The following is a 22,396-nucleotide window of genomic DNA, read 5'->3' on the forward strand; positions in this document are numbered from 1 at the left end:
TAACATTGAGACTGAGAAAATACTATCTGCAGTTTATCACAGACATTTCAGCATGATTAAGTGAAACTAATGTCATTGTACATTTATGGACATATTTGTTGTAATTGGAGTGATTGTTTCTTTATAAACAGCAGTCAGGACAGTTCATGTTGGACCTGATTATTGTAGGGTCTTTACCTTGCTATATAAAGTCCCTTGAGCCAACTGTTGTGCTGTATAAATAAAACTGAATTGAATTGAATCATTTGGTTTACAAACACTAGCAGACCTCCCCCGCATTTCTCCTGTCCGCTCTGAACGTAGCGTGGCCCTCTAGCTCAATCGCAGTGTCTGGGGTAAAAGAGTCCAGCAAAGTCTCTGTGATGATCATAACACAGCAATCCAGACAGCGTGAGGTGATCTGCAGTCTTAGCTCGTCCATCTTGTTATTTAGTGACCGTGAGTTGGTGAGGAAGAGACTCGGAATAGCCGGTCCATGTGGGGTAGCACGTAGCCTAGCCTTCAGCCCCGTTCTCTTCCCTCTCTTCTGTTTCCTGTGCCTCCGTCGCCTACGCCACTTCAGCGGTGGTATGGTGAAATTAGAGTCGGTGACCGTCTGGATCTCAGGGGGAATTGAGTCCCAGTCATTGTCAGCAAAGGTGTGCAGGTTTTTGTGGTTTAGAACCGCAAGCAGTTCAGTTTTACTGTACTGCATATGTGCTCCTGCATATCAGAGTAAAAGTGAAAAAAAAAAAATACACAAACTAAAAAGAAAACCGCTAAGTTGAGGAGAGCGCCGGGCCACTGCGACTGCTCGCGCCGCCATCTTGATGTTACTAAATACTATATAAAAGTATAACAAATACTTTTCCCACTAAAACAAATACAAATACCGGCTGCTTTGCACATCTCTACAAGGAAGATATAGTTAGTGTATGTGAGCACCCGTGTGTACACCTGTGTGTGTGAGCGCACTTGGGGTAAAAAGGTTTATATGTAACAGTCTGCTAGAGAGTGTGGGGTCTACACCTAACCCTTTTTGGCTCCTACCTCAAAGCACACTGTGCGCTGTCGATCTTATGTGCTGCACAATAATGTTCAATATTTAGTATTTACTGCTATATTCACATAGATTATCGCGATGATATTGTTTATTATATTGATCTCTTTTTTTGCTTGTTTTCTCTTTTCTCTTTCTCAACAGGTGATCCAGGTGATTGATATATATTTTTTGTCTGTTTGTTTTGTTTGTTTTTTGCACTTTATCACAGTTCCTCTTACCCGCTGTTTTTCTTTCCCTACCTCTCTTTCTTTCTCCCTTTTCTTTCCCCCAGTCATGTCTGTCCCGTGTGTAGCAAAGGTCAATCGAAGGGACCAATACGGCAAGGCCACGATGGTCCATTTGGTAAAGTAAATCCGTTGGGCATCTTTCTTGGCCTTTTAGACAATAATTCTGATGGCAAAAGAACCAAACGGGACAGGTGGGAAAGAAAACAAAAATGAATAAGATAAATGTGGAGGCCAATCTAAACGGACTGTAGTGTGCCCAAAGGGAGATGTGGTTTACACCTTGGTCTTCTGGAACAGTCTATTCAGAAGTATGATGGCAGAGATGGAGTCCATGAATAACAACCTTGCATATGTCCAAGGTTGATCCATTTTGGACCAGAATAGCTTTTAGGGCAGGAAGGATTGTCTGCTGTTTTATTCTTTATACATATTGGTGGGGTGCAGTTTGGGTGGGAAAGCAGCCTTGATGTACTGCAGCTTTGCTCTCTCCAGGCACTGGAAGGATATTATTGCCTCTAATTGATGACAGTAATGCAACATTTCCCCATTTGACAACTGCCAGTAAACATCAAGAAGAAGACGAAGCAAATTTTACAAACTGAACTTTGAACTTCTGTTTTTAAAAACATGAAAACACAATGAGGCTAACACTAATAAATGATCAATAACAGTCATATTTCACCTTTCTTTAATCACATATATATTTACTTTATTTAAACAGATTTTTATTTTTATAAGAAGTCTTCAGTATCCACACAGTTAAGATGATGATGATTTTAACAAGTCTGGATTATTTTTACTCAGTGAAACAAGCAGACTTACCATCACATGTTTACAGGATGAACCTCCATGATAAACTTATGTTTATGAACAACTTTTACCAGCATGATTTATAACATACAGTTAGGGATGGGTACCGGTATCCGGTGCCATTACGGCCCCGGTTGTGACATAAACGGTAGTAGTAACCAGACCGAAAAGCAACGCACATTTCGGTGCTTTATTTCGGTGCTTTTTTTTTCTTGAGATGTCATACACTTTGGATTCTAGCCAATCATTTTACCTTTGCAAGCGTAGTAGGCGGGCCCAGGTATGTACGTTATTTTAGAGCAGACCCATATGGAAAAGAAATCATAAAAACATATATGATTTACTCATGAAAGTGGCCACTTTCTCATTACTTTCATATATTGTTTTAGTAAGTATCCAAAACATACAAGTTTCATTTATATAATTTTCAAGGGATCTTATATCTGTTTTCACTCTTGTATGCTTTTCATACAAGTTTCACACAAGACAGATACAAACTTTATAAGATTTATTTATATCTTTTCCATATGGGGAGCTACAGATTAAAAATGCCCAAGGCGAAGCGGTCAAAAGTCTGGCTGTACTTCACAGCAAAAGATGCAAACTCAGTAGCCTGCAACAAGTGCTTTAAGGTGATACTGTGCAAAGGAGGTAACTCCTCGAATCTAATGAAACAGAAACAGAAACAGAAGCCGAGAAATGCACCGTATTTGATAGCTTACTGCGAGACTTCACACCGTGCACATCTACTGCGGGTTTGGTGCCTGTTATCGGACCCGGAGTCAGCAACATCCCCCAAGACCCCGAAGAGTAGAGTCCTGGCCCCTAGCCCTGTCAGCGTAGCAGAAATGATGATGGATGATGATGGCAGCAGCAGCCGTTCTTCTCTGGGTCAGTAGCTTAATGTTGTTCGTGTGCAATTTACGTTGAATAGCCTAACCATGTTATTACATTAATGCATGAAAGGTGAACTAGCAAACACTGTTGTAGTTACATTCGGCTGTCTTCTTGTTTGATGGCAGATGCTCCCTTCACCCTGGCCAAAAAGGCTAAAATGACCAAAGAAAAAGTGGGAAACAGCTAAACATGAGAGGTTTTTGGACAAAGTTGGTGTTTTTTTTCCATTGTTTAAGCACTGCTTCCAGCCAAGAGTGATACCATATATGCCCTATAGCTGCAAAAAAGGCTAACATTGTTATCTTTTTACAAAAAACAGCTAAACATGAGAGGTTTTTAGACAAAGTTTGTGTTCTCCATTCTTTAAGCACCGGTTCGAGCACCCTTTAAGCACCAGCACCGTTTCAAAAGTACCGGTTTGGTACTGGTATGGGATAACACCTAAACAATACCCATCCCTACATACAGTAAGCAATCAGTTTTTAATTTAATTTGTCTTTCTTTGTGATTAATAAATGCTAATAATGTGATTTTATATGTTCCTGCTTTTTTTCTTAGTATTGGATATTTTCAAAATCATTCAAAACCATTAAACTATTTACAGTGTTTGTATAGCTCGTTTTATTATTTCAACAGACTGTTTGTTTTTGTCACAATCCAGTAATCCACGCTGAGTGTCATGAAAGAGAACATCGACCTGCAGTTTGACCTTTGGACCCAGTTCAGCCCTGTTTCTTCCTCCAGTTGAGTACTTGACATCTCGGGTGTGATGCATCAGCACCAGAATGACGGGCTTATCACTCAATGACACTAAAAGACAAAAAAGATTTAAAAAATAAGGTTTGTGTTTTTATTTCTTGGAACTTGGAGTTGAAAACATCATTCCACTTAACACAGGCATGTATTGCAAGTTGAGTTCATTTTACAGCCTAGTTTTCATGATCAGAACTTCAGTAAGCAGCAATAACAATATCATAAAAAGGAGGCAGACTCCGAGATTGAGGAAGACATCCACCTTGAAACAGACTAAGGCACAAAAAGAAGAACACCTCTAGCAGCATAAGTCAATTTTGCAGACATAAGTAAATCTTTCACTGTTCACTATGAACATGGTTCCTGCAAGAAACAAAAATCTCATTATTACCCTCCTCTCTTCTCAGTGCTGCTGCCACATCTGACACAATACGGGACGTGATTGGACAGAAGACCATGATGACGTCACAGTCCTTCAAGCTCGTGGTCTCCTCCACTGACTTTCTTGTGAACTTCTGTTTCTTCACTTGGTTCATTATGGATGTCTCAATGCCAAAGGTCCGACCAGTAACAACAGTGTAGACCTTGACTGTGGGATGCATCCGTAACCAGGGTGGATTCTGATTTTTTCCTAAAAAAATAAATGAATGAAAGATGGTGTTTTGTGATAATTCATCACTGTTTAACCTGAACTCTGACACTGGACTCTGCGGGGACTTTGAGACTTTTAAAATAAAATATTCTCTATCGGATACTTTGCTCCGGGGCAGCACGGTGGCCCGGATGTTAGCACTGTTGCTGCATAGCAATAAGGTCCTGAGTTCAATTCCACCATCAGGCCAGGGTCTTTCTGTGTGGAGTTTGCATTTCCTCCCCATGTTTGCGTGGGTTCTCTGCGGGTATTCCGGCTTCCTCTCACAGTCCAAAGACATGCACTTTGTGGGGATAGGTTAATTGAAAAATCTAAATTGCCCATAGTTGTGAATGTGAGCGCGAATTGTTGTCTGTCCCTGTGTTAGCCCTGTGATCGACTGGTGACCTGTCCAGGGTGTACCCCTCTTGCAGTATGACAGCTGGACAGGGATTAGCTCCAGCACCCCCCGTGACCCTGAAAAGGTTATGCGGAAGCAAATGGATGGGTGGATGAATCATCATTCCTTCTGTTTAGCCAAGTTTTATCATGTGTTACGACCCTGGCCAAAATTTGGATCTTGGTGGCTGGATTTTGTTCTGTGTGTTCTGCATATTTAAGAGCCTGCAGGTCCTTTCTTGGAGAACTGGCAGCTGCTGATTGGTTTCCTGATCATGGGGCTGATTTGAAGAACCCTCTCCAGCAGTTGTCCTGAGACAGCAACAGACTGCAGCAGACCCGTCCTTGGCCTCGAAACATTCTACGGGTTTTGTGTGTGTGTGCTCCTTGAGGATCACTGAGTTGTGTAAATACATTGCGGATACTTTTCACGTGTAAATAGGGAGTTAGGGGTAGCGTGTGTCTTCCATGCATTCAAAAAGTCATTGTGGCCAGTGTACCTGCAGTGCCAACCAAAGGCTATAGACAACCTACCAAATGCAATGAGCAAAAAGAATGACAAAAAAAAGAGCGGACATGCCCCCACTTTTTGTTACGTCCTGATCTAGGGGTACAGGAGTGGAACAAAAGGGTTAAAAGGAAAGTGATCCCACCCCAGTCCATGAAGCCATATCCAGGAGCCTATTTAGAAATCAAGGTGATTTTGTTATGACTAATCTGAAAGCTTTACTTCGGGGTGAACAAATGCCAAAATAACAAGCAAAACAAGCTTATTCCAAAAAGGGAGGTGCTATCCAAACCCTGGGTGAAAGACAAAAACGAAACAAAAGACATAGATTAAGAAATGTCTGGCAGAGCAACTGGTGGAAATGGGGGTAACTGCAAATGGTTGATGTTTCTGGAGGCTTGGTGATGGATGTAGGAGTAGAAGCTGCCACAACCATCCCACAACCTTTCAAGGGACTGAAGACACCACTGAAAGCTTGCTATTCAGGTCCCAAAGAACAACCCAGCCAGTCAGTTACAAGCAGGAATGGTTGGAGGGGATCTCAATCTCGCGCTTCGCCTGAAAGAGGTGGAGCTTGAGAATAAGACCAAAGAAGTTACGCTTATGCATCTGCGCATAAGAGCTATGGAGCTGGATTCTTCCCGGCAATGCAATGCTACTTCTACCCCTGTGAGTAAAACTTCTGTCAACTTCTCATGCAAGAGAGCCAGAGATTAATAACAAGTATGATTAAATACAGAGAGGTCTGTTAACACATGTTGAGTGAGAAAGGTGACTGGAAAGGAAAAACTCAATGCATCACGGGAATCCCCCAGCAGCCTCCGCTTAGTGCAGCATAACTAAGGGAGGATTCAGGGTCACCTGATCCAGCCCTAACTATATGCTTTAGCAAAAAGGAAAGTTTTAAGCCTAATCTTTAAAGTAGAGATAGTGTCTGTCTCGCGAATCCAAAATGGAAGTTGGTTCCACAGAAGAGGGGCCTGAAAACTGAAGGCTGTCCCTCCCATTTTACATTTAAATACTCTGGGAACAAGAAGTAAGCCTGCGGTGCGAGAGCAAAGTGCTCTAATGGGGTAATATGGTACTACAAAGTCATCAAGATAAGATGGGCCTGATTATTTAAGACCTTGTATGTGAGGAGCAGGATTTTGAATTCAATTGTGGTTTAACCGGAAGCCAATGAAGGAAAGCCAATATGGGAGAAATCTACTCCTGCTGGAGAACTTTGGATTAATTGAAGACTTTTCAGGGAGTTTTTAGGACTTCGTGACAATAAAGAATTACAGTAGTCCAGCCTAGAAATAATAAATGCATGCACTAGTTTTTCAGCACCACTCTGAGACAGGATATTTCTCATTTTAGAGAAATTGCACAAATGGAAGAAAGCAGTGCTACATATTTGTTTAATACGTACATCTAATGACATGTCTTTGTCAATAATGACTCCAAGGTTCCTCACAGTGATACTGGAGGCCACGGTAATGAGTAAGAAGTAAGAATTTGGTTAGATAACATATTTCTAAGATTTTCACAGCTGAATACAATAACGTATCTGAGTTAAGACGCAGAAATCCAGGCTGCTATGTCTTCTAATGATACTGCCTAAGGGAAGCATGTATAATGAATACAGAATTGGTCCTAGCACTAAACCCCGTGGAACGTCATAGTTAACCTCAGTGTGTAAAGAGGACTCTCCATTTACACGAACAAATCAGAGTCTATTAGACAGATATGATACAAAGAACTGCAGTGCAGTACCTGTAATACCTACAGCATGCTTTAATCACTCTAATCGAATATTATGGTCAACAGTATCGAACGCTCCACCAGCACAAGCACAGAGATGAGTCCACTGTCAGAGGCCATAAGAAGATCATTCACTAAAGCTGTTTCTGTGCTGTGATGAGCTCTGAAACCTGACTGAAACTCTTCAGGTGTTTGACAACTACTCTTTCAAGAATTTTTGATATAAAAGGGAGGTTGTATTTAGCTAAGACTGCTGGGCCTAGAGATGGCTTTTTAAGTAAACGTTTAACTACTGCCAGCTTTAAGGCCTGTGGTACATAGCCGATTATTAGAGGAAGGTTGATCATATTTAAGATTTCTAGGATTAATTAATGGCAGGACTTCTTTGAGCAGTTTTGTAGGAATGCGGTCTTAAAGACACGTTGATGGTTTGGAGGAAGTAATTACTGAAGTTAACTCAGAAAGATCAATTGGAGAGAAAGAGTATGAATGGATAAATGTATAATTGTTAATTGTTAAATTGATTATGATTGTATATATGTGATTATATAAAAAGTAGCTAGAGATAATGTTACAACTGTGAGATGATTGTGATTATTGTGATTATTTTTTGTGATTATTTTTTTTTCTCTAAAAATTTTATTTGTAAAGAAGTTCAAGAATTCATTACAATTTAGCGCTAAAGGAATAATTGGCTCAACAGTGCTTTGACTTTTTTTCAGACTGGCTACAGTGCTGAAGAGAAACGTAGGGTTGTTCTTGTTTTCTTCAATCAGTGAGGAATGGTAAGATGTTCTAGCTTTACGGAGTAGTGATGGGATTTCTGGCTCTTTTTATTGATCCGGCTCTTTCGGTTCGGCTCACTAAAAAGAGCCGGCTCTTTCGGCTCCCAACCGGCTCTTCAGGTTGTTTAGTTGCTTTAATTAATTTATTATTAACAATAATATAAAATTATGCACAAAAGGAATTACTAACGTAACAAAAGTGGTTTTATTTATATATGTTTATATATAAATATATGCGGTGGCCCCTAGAGTCAAAACACGTACAAACTCCAAAACACATTTCTAGCGTTAACTGAACTTCCAAAGCAGAGCTACTAGATCACTTAAATTACACAATTGAAAGCATATGTGTATTGTTTGTGTATTTATACACAGGCACTCATATATATTCAAATAATTTAAAAACAATGTTCATTTAGCTGTTACTACCACACACCAAATCCGGTCGTTGGTACTTGCTGGCTTGTGTAGCCACTAGGTAACAAAAGCTCAACACTGCGCCGAGCATCCTGGAGCACTTCTGTTGTCTTTTGTACGTGTTTTGAGTTTTTATGTGCTTCGGAGTTTGTACGTGTTTTTTCGTGTTTTGGAGTTTGTACGTGCTTCAGGGTTTGTACGTGCTTCAGGGTTTGTACGTGATTTGAAGTTTGTATGTGCTTTGTCTCTATAATACAAAAATCAACTATTCACATTTCAACTTTTAACTATTTAAATTTTCAGCTTTTTCCTTTTACAAATTTAAAGTGAAACAACACAAAACACTGCAAACCACAACACAATTAAATATAAATTAAAATATGAAAACAAAAAGAACACGCATATTCTCTGTCATATGGGCCCGCATGAATAAACTTTCTGAATCCTTTATCATCTGCAACTGAAAATAGTTGTGGATGATTACTATACCTGTCTAATGTGACATTGTTGTCCCTGGCTCTCTTTCTCTCTCCCTCCCGCTCTGTTCCTGTGCTACTGAGTGTAACTACCGCCCCTCACCCCTCTGTCCAGCGTAAAGCACAAGGCTCGCGTGCTGAGTGAAGCAGAAAAAAAGTGCGAGAGAGAGGCTAAGAGAAAGGAAAAACAAAAAAAAAACCCACGTGACGGCTCGCGATAAGGAGCCGGCTCGCGTCGTTCACGTCAAAGATCCGGCTCTAAGAGCCATTTCGTTCGCGAACAACCCATCACTATTACGGAGAGCTTTCTTAAAAAGCAACAAACTATTTCTCCAGGCTAAATGATCTTCTTCTAAATTTGTGTCATGCCATTTCCTCTCCAGCTTTTGAGTTATCTTCTTTAGGCTACATGTTTGAGAATTATACCACGGAGTCAAATGGTTCTGATTTGAGTATTTTTGTGAGTGGGCAGTGAGGAAATTTTCTCATGAGAAATTTTATCACTGCTCAGTGACTAAAATACTTATGTGCCCTGAAAACAAGACCAAGGTAGTGTTTACAGAAAGAGGTGATAGACTCTCTGAAGCAGTTAGAACAAGACAATGCTATTGACAGTACCTCATACCACAGGCTGTACCCAGGGGAATCTACACCAAGTCTGTATGGTTTACCAAAAATACATAAGCAGGGTGCACCTTTAAGACCGATTGTCTGCATGATCAACTCTGTCACCTATAACATCTCCAAGTTTCTGGCTTCGATCTTCAACCCGCTGGTGGGCAGCTCTGAACACCACATCCAGAACACCTTGGATTTTGTTGACAAGGTGAGAGATGTCATTATGGAGGCAGATGAAACCATGGTCTCGTACAATGTTACATCTCTCTTCTCTTGCATCCCAATCACGGAAGCGTTGGAGGTATTTTGTAAGCGATTACAGGATGACCCCAACCTCAGCAACAGGACCACTCTCAGCATCAAGTGTGTCTGCTTTTGGAACTGTGTGTTCATTCCACCAATTGCACATACAAGGGTCAGTTCTACAGGCAGAAACATGGTTCCCCAGTTTCACCCATCATGGCCAATTTGTACATGGAAGAAGCGGAAAATGAGGGTTTTGCTATCCTACCCTGGAACACCACCAAGTCATTGTTTCAGGTATGTGGATGACACCTGGGTGAAAATCAAATCTCAGGACGTATCACATTTCATGGATCACATTAACTTGGTGGACCGACACATCAAAATCACCAGGGAAAATATGAAAAAGTGCAGGTTAGCCTTCTTAGACTGTGAGATTTCCATCAGTAATGGGGGACATCTAAAAGCTGATGTGTATCGCAAACCCACGCACCTAAGTGAAAACTTGTACTGATCCCATACGTGTTAGGTGTATCGGAACAGTTGAGACGCATTTTTCCTAAACACTGTGTCTCTGTGGCTTTTAAACCCCAAAACATGCTGCGCCAAAAATTGGTCCACTCCCCGACACAAACAGAGTAAATTAGTGTACGCTGTTAAGTGCCAGGAGGATTTGCAGGATTTATACATAGTGGAAACCAAACAACCTCTGGCGAAGAGGATGGCGCAACACAGAAGAGCTACCTCGTCAGGCCAGGACTCTGCAGTCTAGTTACATTCCACCTACAGGCCAGTGGACCCTCGTTCAATGATGAGGATGTACACATCCTAGACAGGGAGGAACGCTGGTTAGAGCGTGGAGTCAAGGAGGCCATTTAAATGAAAAGGGAAAGACCATTTCTCAATTGATGAGGGGGCCTAAGGGTACATCTTTCGCTATCTTACAATGCTGTGATTGCAGCCATTCTGCAACTCTCTGCGAATGGTACTAATGGCCATTGATCAGTGTTCTTTGATCAGCGGTTGTTGATCAATGGTCATGAGAATTTGCATAATTATGATGAAGGAACTGACCTCCCAGCCCATTGTTCCTTCACTGGTGCTACTTTCAGTCATTATGCAAATGTACTGTTTATAAGATTGGGGAAACCTGCAGTCAGCTGAAACTGAAGAAGTCACTTGGATGACTGAGGAAACATTTCCCCAATTGAAAACGTTACATACAGATGAACAGAATCAACTTTTGGAGATTTAATTACCTGGATGATTGAGTATGCATCAAGACAAATAAGACTGGTTTTTGTGTTTTGCAGCCATGGTGGACAAAGCTAAGCATCAGGCTTTCAAATGAATTAAACATCTGTCCTGGTCTTTGGTGATTCAGTTAAAGTAACATAATCATCCTGCTGCAACCAGGTTTCTGTAAGGCCTCTCTGCAGTGAATCATACTTGTTATTAGGGCTTCCACAAAGGATTATTTTGATAGTCGACTAGTCACCGATTATTTTTGTGATTAGTCGACTAATCAGATCATGCATCCATTGGACGTAAATCATACAGCTTATTTCACCAGCATGCATCTGCTCTTATATAACTATCATTAGCTTACAGCTTTAAGTGTTTAAGGTATGTGCTAACTAAAAATAAAGACAACATTATAGTTTATTAAATTTTAATGAAATTTGCAGATTGTTTTGGTCAGTTTAATAAACTCAGCCGTCTGCTCCTTGCTATCTAAAATATAACAGGACACTGGAGTATATTCTCGAGCATCTCACACTTCTGATAATCAGTTGTCTGCTTGATGTTTATTCAGCTGTGTAAAAACTTTAATTTCAGCTAAACGGATTTACTCAGGAACAAATAAAATACTAAAAAAAAAAGGCAAACCATATCATTGTAAGTTATCTAAGTGACTTATATTTCATGTTTAACCTGATTAGCGAAAGACGGCATTGGGTTTGATAACGATTTGCCCAAAGTTCGGTGTTCTCACCGGCTCTAGTGAGTGTTGAAACCCGGCTAGTTATTGAGCAGGTGGGTAACAGACATATCCGAAAACATTGGAGCGTCTTTGAAAATATGTGGTGTCCTAATAAACTGAGCAGATTTTCCAGGTTTACACAACTACATTCTTGCCTGAAAATATGTTAAACGTTTATTTTGTGACCCAGAAAGAATAACAAGAGTAATATTAAAACTAATTAGCTACTGCCATTGTTAGAAACTGAGCAGGGCAGTGCTGAACCGCACTATAAATTCTGGGACACAGCTTCTTCTTCTTCGGGGTTTAACGGCAGCTGGTATCTTTGTACATGCAGTGCTGCCATCTTTTGTTTCAGTCCGTTATTACACGCTTAAATCCTACTACATCTTTTGGGATCTTACAAAGCTTCAAACGACGTGTCAACTATTAAATCAATCGTCAACGATTTTGATAGTCGACGTAATCGTGACTAGTCCACTAATCGTTGCAGCCCTACTTGTTATTAATCTCTGGCTCTCTTCCACAGCATGTCACCGCAGATGGACCGCCCCTCCCTGAGCCTGGTGTTTGACAAATTAATTGTCATTAATGAAAATGATTTATGTGTAAAGAACACATGATCAAAAATAAATGCCCCAAAACTTTTAAGACATAACCTATTGAACCTGCCAGACTGTTTCATGTTGTAACCTTTTAAAAACTCACAGTCCTGCAAGATAGAGGAACTGAAACTGCGCCTGCCAGTTCCTGTCATCTCACAAGAAAGACATGTTCTGGAAGGACAGAATATAGGAAGTCACATGACCATTGCTTCTATATGTCCTAATACGGTTGTCATTGTGCACCATAAATCTTCTAGCCGATTAGAAGATTTATTTTCAGATTTGCTCATTTCCACTGCGAGTATAGCCAGATACAAATTCCTGTTTTTATAGTTCAGCAAGACGATCACACTCGTTAAAGGGTCACACCATAAATGGTGACAGGAAGTGACACACACACACACACACACACACACACACCTACACACACAGGCATATACTTTACACACACACACACACACACACATGCCTTCTTAAGACTGTCACGTGTATTTGTAATTGCATATTCATGTATTCATGAATTGCCTGTGCTCAATAAAAGAAGCGGTACTAGGAGTCCATTCCGAGGTTGGCTGGGTTCAAATGAAGGGAACAGTTCTTGACCTTGGCCGGCCTCCCTCGCAGGACTAAATATAAAACAGCTCTGTCTTGTGTCTTGTTTTGCCATGCAGTTGTTGGTCTTGTGTTCCAATGGGGTTTTTATGCTTTAATAAACCCAACACCTGGTTCTGCCAGAGGTTTCTTCCTGTTAAAAGGGAGTTTTTCCTTCCAACTGTCGCCAAAGTGCTTGCTCATAGATAACACACACCAATTAGTTGTCCTGCAGGAATGTCCTAAAGACATAAAGACCTGTATGGCCTCTAACTTTCTGCTTCTTAATTAAGATACAAAGGAGGTTATTTTACTCGGCCCTGAAAATCTTAGAAATATGGTATCTAACCAGATCCTTACTCTGGATGGCATTACCTTGGCCTCCACAAACATTGTGATGAACCTTGGAGTCATTTTTGACAAGGATATGTCCTTCAATGCACACAAATATGCAGGACTGCTTTTTTTCCATTTGCACAACATCTCTAAAATTAGAAATATCCTGTCTCAGAGTGATGCTGAAAAACTAGTTCATGCATTTATTACTTCTAGGCTGGACTACTGTAATTCATTATTATCAGGATGTCCTAAAACGCCATGAAAAGCCTTCAATTAATCCAAAATGCTGCAGCAAGAGTAGTGACAGGGATTAGAAAGAGAGAGGATATTTCTCCTGTCTTGGCTAAAATCCTGCTCCTCACATACAGCGTATTAAATAATCAGGTCCCATCTTATCTTAATGACCTTGTAGTACTATATAACCCCATTAGAGCACTTCGCTCTTGCACTGCATGCATAGTTGTCGTTCCTAGAGTATTTAAAAGTAGAATGCGAGTGAGAGTCTATAGTTTTCAGGCCCCTCTTCTAAGGAACCTGTTTCCAGTTTGGATTCGGGAGACAGACACTATCTCTACTTTTGGACCAGGTAACCCTGAATCCTCCCTTAGTTTTGCTGCAATAGACTTAGGCTGCCGGGAGATTCCCATGATGCACTGAGTTTTTTGTTTCCAGTCACCTTTCTCACTCACTATGTGTTAATAGACCTCTCTGCATTGAATCGTACTTGTTATTAATCTCTGTCTCTCTTCCACAGCATGTCTTTATCCTGTTTTCCTTCTCTCACCCCAACCGGTTGCAGCAGATGGCCCCGCCCCTCCCTGAGCCTGGTTCTGCCGGAGGTTTCTTCCTGTTAAAAGGGAGTTTTTCCTTCCCACTGTCGCCAAAGTCCTTGCTCATAGGGGATCATATGATTGTTGGGTTTTTCTCTGAATGTATTATCTTTGGGTCTACCTTACAATATAAAGTGCATTGGGGTGACTGTTGTTGTGATTTGGTGCTATTTAAATGAAACTGAATGGAATTGAATTGAAAAAAACAACTGCCTTAGTGCCACCTTTCAGAGAAAGTGAGGTTGATTCTTACTTTAATGTCTTTGAGCATGTCACAACCACTTTCAAATATGTTTGGTATTTATTATTGCAATGCAAATTGGTGGGAGACCATAGAAACTCCACACTGAAATGCCCTAGCCAGATGTTGGAGTGGAACCTTTTTGCAGTGTTATGTTAGTTTCAAACTCACCTTTGCGTGCTTGTTGTAGTTGTTCCACAAAATAATTGCAGAGGATCATTAGTTCATTATGGTTAACTGATTTCTTCTTCATTAAATTTTCAGCATCTACAAAGAAAAGACACTCAATCACAACATTTCAAATGATAAATAACATACACATAATAATACTATTTATTAAAAAAAACATAAATGGAGGAAAAATATTTGTTTTTGAACTCATCAAATGAGTGTAGCCATACATACACTGAAAAAAGTCTTGTGTTACCATAGGCTTTAATTTTCCAAGGACTTTAATCTCTGCTTCTGTCATCTGCATTTAAAAAAAACATGAAAATGTGAACATCAATTCAGTAACAAACAGAAGCAACTTGTAACAGTGCTGATAGCTTAGTGGAGTGTTTTCATTTTATGGGTAAAGTTTGATTGTGTTTTAGAGGCGTGGTGCTTAATCCTTGCTGCTCCTTCTCACTCATCAGTCCAAATTGTAGGTCAGTTTTACTCTCAAAGATTTCTGATAACAAAACTTTGGATTTAAAAGTGGTTACATTAAGATCAAAGTTTGTGATAAAGGGTTTAAATGTTATTTAAGGCATTTGGACATGAACTAATTAGTTCAAAGATATAAAGAAACTGACTGTTATATAAACAGTACCAGTAAACCTTCAATTTAAAATTTGTATTTACATGTACATAAATCTCTTCTATCTTTCAATAGTATAAATGTAATTGTTTTTTCCTTTTTTTCTCTCTGGAGGATCTGCTGTGTGCACTTTATTGAATGTGGTTTTAAAGGTTTGTTTGCTAATGAAAATATGGTAATGATTTTTAACAATGTCTTGATGCATGCTCAATCATCTAGGTAAGAAAATCCCAAAAGGTTGATTCTGTTCATCTGGACGTAGCAGTTTTTGTGTGAGAAAGCTTTCATCACTCATCCAAGTGACTTCTTCAGTCTCAGCTGACTGAAAGTTTTAACGACATTGTTGTACATAACCTGCTGAGCTCTGATAGGTAACTCAAGCTGCCTGCACTGGCCTGCAATTAAAACTAACCTAACATAAGAAGGAATTGTATAAGCCAAACTAAAAAGACATTAAAGCATCATCAGATAGTTTTCTTGCTGGTGACATATTGCATACACACTACCATCAACTTTGAAATGTACTCATATATCTTAAAGTGATTCCTTTTCTCATATTGAACATTTCATGCGTTTTCTGTTTTCTGTTGTGAGAAAGATATGGTTTTAAGAGATTTAAAAATATTTTTTTCTGTGTCCCCAGATTGAGGGAACTGGGGTTTTACGTCCTACACAGAACTATTAATCATTATTTATGTTGTTAAGCAGACAGATATGTTAAAATGCAGCCGTGTTTCTATTTAAAACTTAAATAATAAATAATAAATACAATTTTATTTACATAGCACCTTTCTAGACAGAATCACAAAGTACTGCACCTACTAATTATATTACTGCAGAGGTCGTTGACCTTAATAACACACAGTTATTGCTGTTTTTAGGAGATGCCTTCTTTGGGGATCTGTCTGGCTCAGAAGTTGACGCCAGTCTCCTCCAAGTCCTTCCCCAAACTACAGCTCAATTTATGTTTAAGCCATTTGCTTTTATCTACTAAAAAAATGCTATCAAACCTAAAATAAGGAAATGAGCCCAGCTGGTAAGCACTGTACACTGTGACTCGACACACTAAACAATAAGCATGGATGTAAGGTTTTGATGAAAATTGCCACTGCATTACTCCTACGAGAATATGGATAATGACAAAAGTAAACTGTGAAGTTGAACATAATGGTGTGTGTAATTGTAGGTATGTGGCACCACAGTGTGGTGCAGGGTGCTGTGGGTCATGCACAAAAAAACTTATACTAAAGGAGAATGTTTCAATTATACCATTTTGATGCATAGTTGATCATCCAGTGTGTGAATGTGCGTGTGAATAGGTGGATGACTGGTTGTGTAAAGCGCTTTGGGGTCCTTAGGGACTAGTAAAGCGGTATACAAATACAGGCCATTTACTGGCCATTTACCATCCAGGAAATTCCATGAAATTGATTCGGTTCATCTGTTTTGAGAAAGGTTTCATCATCATCCAAGTTACTTTCTCAGTCTCACCTGACTGCATATTTTTTTACCAGTACTGTACATAAACAGGGTGTAAATTTTAGGTAAATTGTATAATCAACTCGGTCATCTATAAAACCTGTACATTTCTGACTTTGATCCTCAACCCGTTGGTAGACAGCACTGAACACCACATCCAGAACACCTTGGATTTTGTTGAGAAGGTGAGAGATGTCATTATGGAGGCAGATGAAACCACGGTCTCGTACGACGTTACATCTCTCTTCACTTGTGTTCCAGTCACTGAAGTGTTAGAAAGGTGGCTTTTAGATGTGACTTCTTTAGATATTTACAAGTGTGGGACCATATCCAAAGGGCTATAACAATACATAATAATCAAACCATCTCTAACTGTGAAAAGCAGATACTTCAGCCAAATATCACTTTTAATATAACTTCTATAAAAAATTGTTATGACCTGTTTAGAGAATTTGGTGTCATGGACACAACTTCTTTGAAGAGGACTTGGGAAAAGGAATTACTTATAGGGATTAGTGACGAGGCCTGGGACAAAGTCTGGGAGAATGCTAAATCTCTTAATGTATTAAAGTAAAGGCTATCCAAATTAAAATTCTACACAGAGCCGACATATCACCTTCTCAACGCCATAAATACAATTCAGGCCTTTCTCCATGGTGCCCTAAATGTAAAATAGAGGTGGGCAACCTCACACACTGTCCATAGTCCTGCTGGAAAATACAACAATTTTGGTTGGTCATCAAGTTTGAACTGGATAATATCTTTACCACTGACACTGAATGCAATCCATTATGCATTTGGATTGGCGAATGACAAGATTAGGGGGACGTTTGGAAATCAGCTCTACGCACTGTTAACGTTCTGTGCAAGGAAATGTATCCTTTTGAACTGGATCATGTTCACGGCCCCATCTAGGCCTTCATGGAACTGGACGGTACTGGAATATGTGTCCTATTATCTCATAACCGAAGTTCGTGGATTTTCTATTTATTTATTTGTATTCTTCAGTTGGGTTGTTTATTTTGTTCTATTTATTTTGTTTTGTTCTGTTCTGTTGATTTTGTTTTGTTTAATGATGGTGTTGGTGTAAAGTTTAAAGCACAATAAATACATGGAAGACAATAAAAACATTGGTTCTAACTAGGGCTGTCAACTAGAGATGTGCAAAACAGCCGATATTTGTATCTGTATCTGTTGAGGGGGGGAAAGTATTTGTATTTGTACTTTAGTAAAATTCAAAATAGGCTAAAAAATCCTTTTTATTTTTTTGCATTGCACTTCTAATTAACGTTATAGTATAAGTATTCTTTCATTACATCCATTATAATAATTATGGATAAGCAGTATTAGTTGATGTTTTTCCATAAATCCAGCAATGAACATGTGACGTTATTGAAAAGAAAATAACATAACAGACATTGCCTCATCCATTGTTAATATAATACCATTGTGAACATTATGTCTGCCTCTGCTCATTTGACTTTTGCACACATTACATATAACTTTGGTTTCATCTGCAGCACTGACTGTAAAATGCTTCCACACAGAAATTGAGCACGTTTTTTGGCTGCTGGAGGACCAAGAGATGGCTCAGCTGCAGCAACACTCCTTTCTATTTGGCTTCCCAAATCCTGGTGGGGACCTTCAGCTAAGTCAATGAGTGACGGGAAGCTATGCTAAGGTTAACTGGCCTATAGCCTACATCTTGCTGTCTGCAAAACAAAAAGTAACTTAAATATACCATATAACTCGCACAAGTGCATACACCTACACAAGCATTGTTTTAACCTTTTTAACTAAACGTTAGCGTTACTCTGTCAACAGCCTATTGTCTAAATTACCAAGCTAAAAGAGCTACGTAAAAAGAGCGAACATGAGAGCACCCGATTGCAGCTGTCAATAATGCAGCACAATGAAACAATCTCCCGATCTTTGCGAAAGTTATAAACAGCCTCTGGAACCCAGTTATGATAGAAAAAAAATGTATTCAACAAAAATAGTGATGCAGTTCAGTCTTGTTTCGCTCAGCCGAGCCCTCTCTGCTGCTGTGTGGAGCAGCCTGTGTCAGTCACCTCTTTTACACGTCACTCACTCATCTGGTCATGCACTGCGGTATCATAAGGAAACTCAGCTGTTTGATATAAAGTTTTCCCTTTTTCCCGAATACAGATATTTTTAAAAGTATTTGTTTGAAATAAATATTCGTAAAAAAAACATGTTATTTGTGCCTTTCCGAATACCGTACTCGGGTTCAGCTCCACCCCTACTGTCAACGTTAAAGCATTAATGTGGATTAATCTGTGATCACAATTAAGGCAATTAAAAATTTTAACGCAATTAACCCATCTGGTGCACAGAATGACTCAAAATCCCTGAAATGTCTCTGTGAATGCATTTTGAGCACTTTGAACAAAGTTGGTCCATTCTGCACTCCAGATCGGTTAAATGCATTAATAATTTTAATTGCTTTAACTGTTAACGACGCGTTAATGATGACAGCCTTAGTTATAAAGCAACTTCATTTCAATTGCAATTCTCTTTATTGACTTATTCTACCCGCTGTCAGCCGCACACATCAACCACAACAACAACACTCCCACTCAGGACCCAGTACAACTTATGCAGAGCAACGTGCTGAGCCAATGCAGCTCTGGTGTGTTGGCTTGTACTGCAGCCGTGCCACATGTATGTTTGTTTTATACACAATGAATACAACAATGTTGACAAAATGTTTCGCAATGTCAAAGGCAACCGTGAGTGTGTTTGGTTTCATTCTGTAATACTAGACTGTTTTTTCTATGAAGGCTTGAACTTTCAGAGTGTTTAAACAAGAGAGAAAAGTGTGCAAATGTTCATGCCTGTCTGAGAAAAATGTATAAAGCGTGTAGTAAGGTGTTTTAAAGCCTTAAAACATCTATAATAATTGTAAAATATAAAGTTTGCTACTTCGTGGATTTCATCTATCGCGGGTTATTTTTGGAACGTAACCCCCACGATACCACTATATTGCAGTTGTGTCCTGCCACCTGTAGGTGACTAACTTTGGAAACATATGGGTAATTTTTTAGTGTATCCAGAGGTGGGTAGTAACGAGTTACATTTACTCCGTTACATTTAGTTGAGTAAGGTTATGAAAAAATTGTACTTTCAAAGTACCTTTTTTGTACGATACTTTTTACTTTTACTTCAGTACATTTGTGAAGAAGAAACCGTACTTTTAAGCCGCTACATTTGGCAAAATTCGACTGGTTACTTTTTTAAAAATAATTAGTTTAACACATTAGATAATACTGCTAATAATGGATCATGCTGCAAGTGAAGTTTCCTGTAACTCTTTTACCAATCAGATCTGGCCATGCAGTTACATGACCAGTTTGAAACTGTGGCGGGCAGAGCGGCCCAAATGTTTTAAAGTAGCAGACATACGGAAAGAAGACATATATGAAAACATGGCAGAGTCAATTGTCTACGCTAGAACTGAAGAGGATGAGCACCCTTGGCCTCATATACAAAGAATGCTTTGCTTAAAAGCAGTACAAAAGAACAGCCATCTCTTCAGTGTCGGTTTCTTCAGTGTGAGCCAAAATAACCTGACTTTTCAGCGTGAAAAAAACTCAACTCATGTAACTTGAGGAAATGTGTTGCGGTAAGTTTACTCTAAATATCTTTTTAGCTGTGGTCAGTTGGATATCAGTCTTATGTTACAGCAGCTGTGTCGAGCTCGAGCCCCGAGTTTGATTAAACTAGAATCACGTCATATTTTCGGCGCTACGTTATAGTGAGATAAGTTTGTGGGTGTTGTTTCCGTGGCTTTTAACTGCTCGCTGGCTAGCTAGTGTTATGTTTATATTGTTGGATTGTCATTTATGCTTAGAAATATATATTTACATATGCTTAGAAGTAAAATCATTTGTAGATTGAAAGAATGTCTCATCCTATGGAGTCTGGAACAAGTCTGTGTAGCTTGAAGAGGGGAGTGTGTTCACTCCTCTTCAGAGTATTCTGGCATAGATCACACACCTCCTAGGGTCATGAGAGAGGTTGTATCTTCTCTTGCTGATATGTGGTATGGTAAACACACATAGGTGTGTTTTAGTATAAGTGCCTTTTGTTTAGATGAACTGCTGGACTTCCAGGCCAGCAGGTTTAGGAAAGTCGTTCACACAAACACACACAAACACACACACACACACACACACACACACACACACACACACACACACACACACACACACTATGCACAGACTGGTACCTTTTGTTCACGTGTACGCCTATGTAAGACGTCATATGTTAATGAACTTATGCATATTCATGTAAGCTCAATAAAGAGCAGTGTTACGAGGGAACAGACCCTCTGGGTCTCAAGCGAAGGAACAGCGCTTGTCATAGTTCTCTCCCTCATGCACGAGTAACACAAAGAGCTCTGGTGACTTGCGTCTTGCTTTTTGCTGTTGTAGTTGAATTGTCTCGTTCCAGCGAGGGGATGTGCTAGACAGACCCATCAGCTAGCGTGAGCAATAAGCTAACAGCTAGCCTGGTTAATGAAGCTAGAGTTCCACGAACATGTAAACACAGCTGGTCTCTACTGCTTTAACTGTTAAAACATAAGCAAAACTGCGGTTGACAGGGTTTATTATGTGAAACAACAGCTTGTTTACTTTAAACAGTCTAGGCTAGCTTCATCCGTCTCCCTCCCCTGTGGTTGGAAGGGGCATGTTTCATCTTTTTGCAGCCACGCAGACTGAGGTGTTTGCCTGCTCAGGACAGCCATGGAGAGATTAGAGGCTACATCGCAGCTCCAGTCACGCTTCCATCACTGTCTTTCTCGTCTTTCCCCAGAGTAACAGCCAAACGGTGCAAGGAGGATCTATTGGCTAGCACTGCTTAGCCTTGCACACATTCTTATTTTGAACCTAATCTGGAATTCATTGCAAATTATTTCTGCGGGATGTGATTGACAAGATTTTGTTTTTCAATGAGAGTTAGTAAAAAAAACATCTCCAGTGTGATCAAATTTTCATGCCAAACATCTGTAGCTTGGCAGTGTATACAACACTATAATGCCTAGACCTAATTCTTTTGAAAACCATAGATCTTTCCACAGGTCTCAACTTCATCAGACATGACCTAGACACAGAGCTGGATGAGGCCAGCACAAACAGCAGCCTAACCAACAGAGATAATGGATCCACTGGATCAGGAAAGCCAGAAGCAGGGTAGCTGGAGAGGTATCTTTCATGTCCGTTCATTGGAGGTGTGGATGTATTGTATTACTTTTCCCACATCAAGAAGCTGTTGATCAAAGTCAATACAGCTCGTCCTGCATCTGAAGCCTATGAAGGACTTCTCAGTCATGCAGGACTCCTGTTCACTGCTAAGCAGTCACAGCTTCACAGAAATAACCTTGAGAGCAAACTGCTGCTGAAGCTTAACCATCACTGAGTGAAGAAATGGCACACTTTTGCTAAATATGCAGAAACAGATGCACACCCATAAGATTTATGGTAAACTGAGCTGCCTTGTATGTACATATGTTGAAGTTGCCTTGTTCTAATGTTTTCTCTGAGGCTGCTGTGCCATTTGGAGCAAAAATAAATATGAGGTTTACACCGTATCTTGTCACTTGAAATGGTTTGCACTGTTTCTATATTTTTATTACTTACTGTAGATATTGGTTAAAAAGGCTTTATGTTGTGAAAAACTGAAATCTGGAAATTAGAATTAGAATATATTCTATTTGAAAATACTAAAATGTGTATATTTATTTATTTTTGTTTGTCTGATGGCGTTTATTTAAATAATAAATTGTACATTACAACCAGTTACTACTTAAGTAGTCTTTTCACCAACTACTTTCTTACTCTTACTTGAGTAACTTTTCTGATGACTAATTTTCATTTTAACTTGAGTAATAATATTTTAAAGTAATGCTACTCTTACTTGAGTACAAGTTTTGGATACTCGACCCACCAC

The 22,396-nt window shown here is 39.5% G+C and overlaps 1 protein-coding gene across 1 annotated transcript in view; it reads right to left on the bottom strand.

Annotated features, from left to right (window-relative positions):
- Positions 1–259: 259 nt before the first annotated feature.
- The window catches only part of LOC134620572 (uncharacterized), a 39,620-nt gene continuing 17,483 nt past the window's right edge, over positions 260–22,396 (bottom strand). The window contains exons 7-12 of the mRNA XM_063466783.2: positions 14,548–14,614; positions 14,314–14,409; positions 4,121–4,360; positions 3,615–3,786; positions 3,115–3,128; positions 260–702 (exon numbers count right to left, since the gene is read on the bottom strand). Of these exons, the coding sequence (XP_063322853.2) occupies positions 260–702; positions 3,115–3,128; positions 3,615–3,786; positions 4,121–4,360; positions 14,314–14,409; positions 14,548–14,614 (1,032 nt within the window). The remainder of the gene's footprint in view (positions 703–3,114; positions 3,129–3,614; positions 3,787–4,120; positions 4,361–14,313; positions 14,410–14,547; positions 14,615–22,396) is intronic.

This window comes from Pelmatolapia mariae, linkage group LG3_W (assembly GCF_036321145.2).
Source record: "Pelmatolapia mariae isolate MD_Pm_ZW linkage group LG3_W, Pm_UMD_F_2, whole genome shotgun sequence".
Lineage (NCBI taxonomy): Eukaryota > Metazoa > Chordata > Actinopteri > Cichliformes > Cichlidae > Pelmatolapia > Pelmatolapia mariae.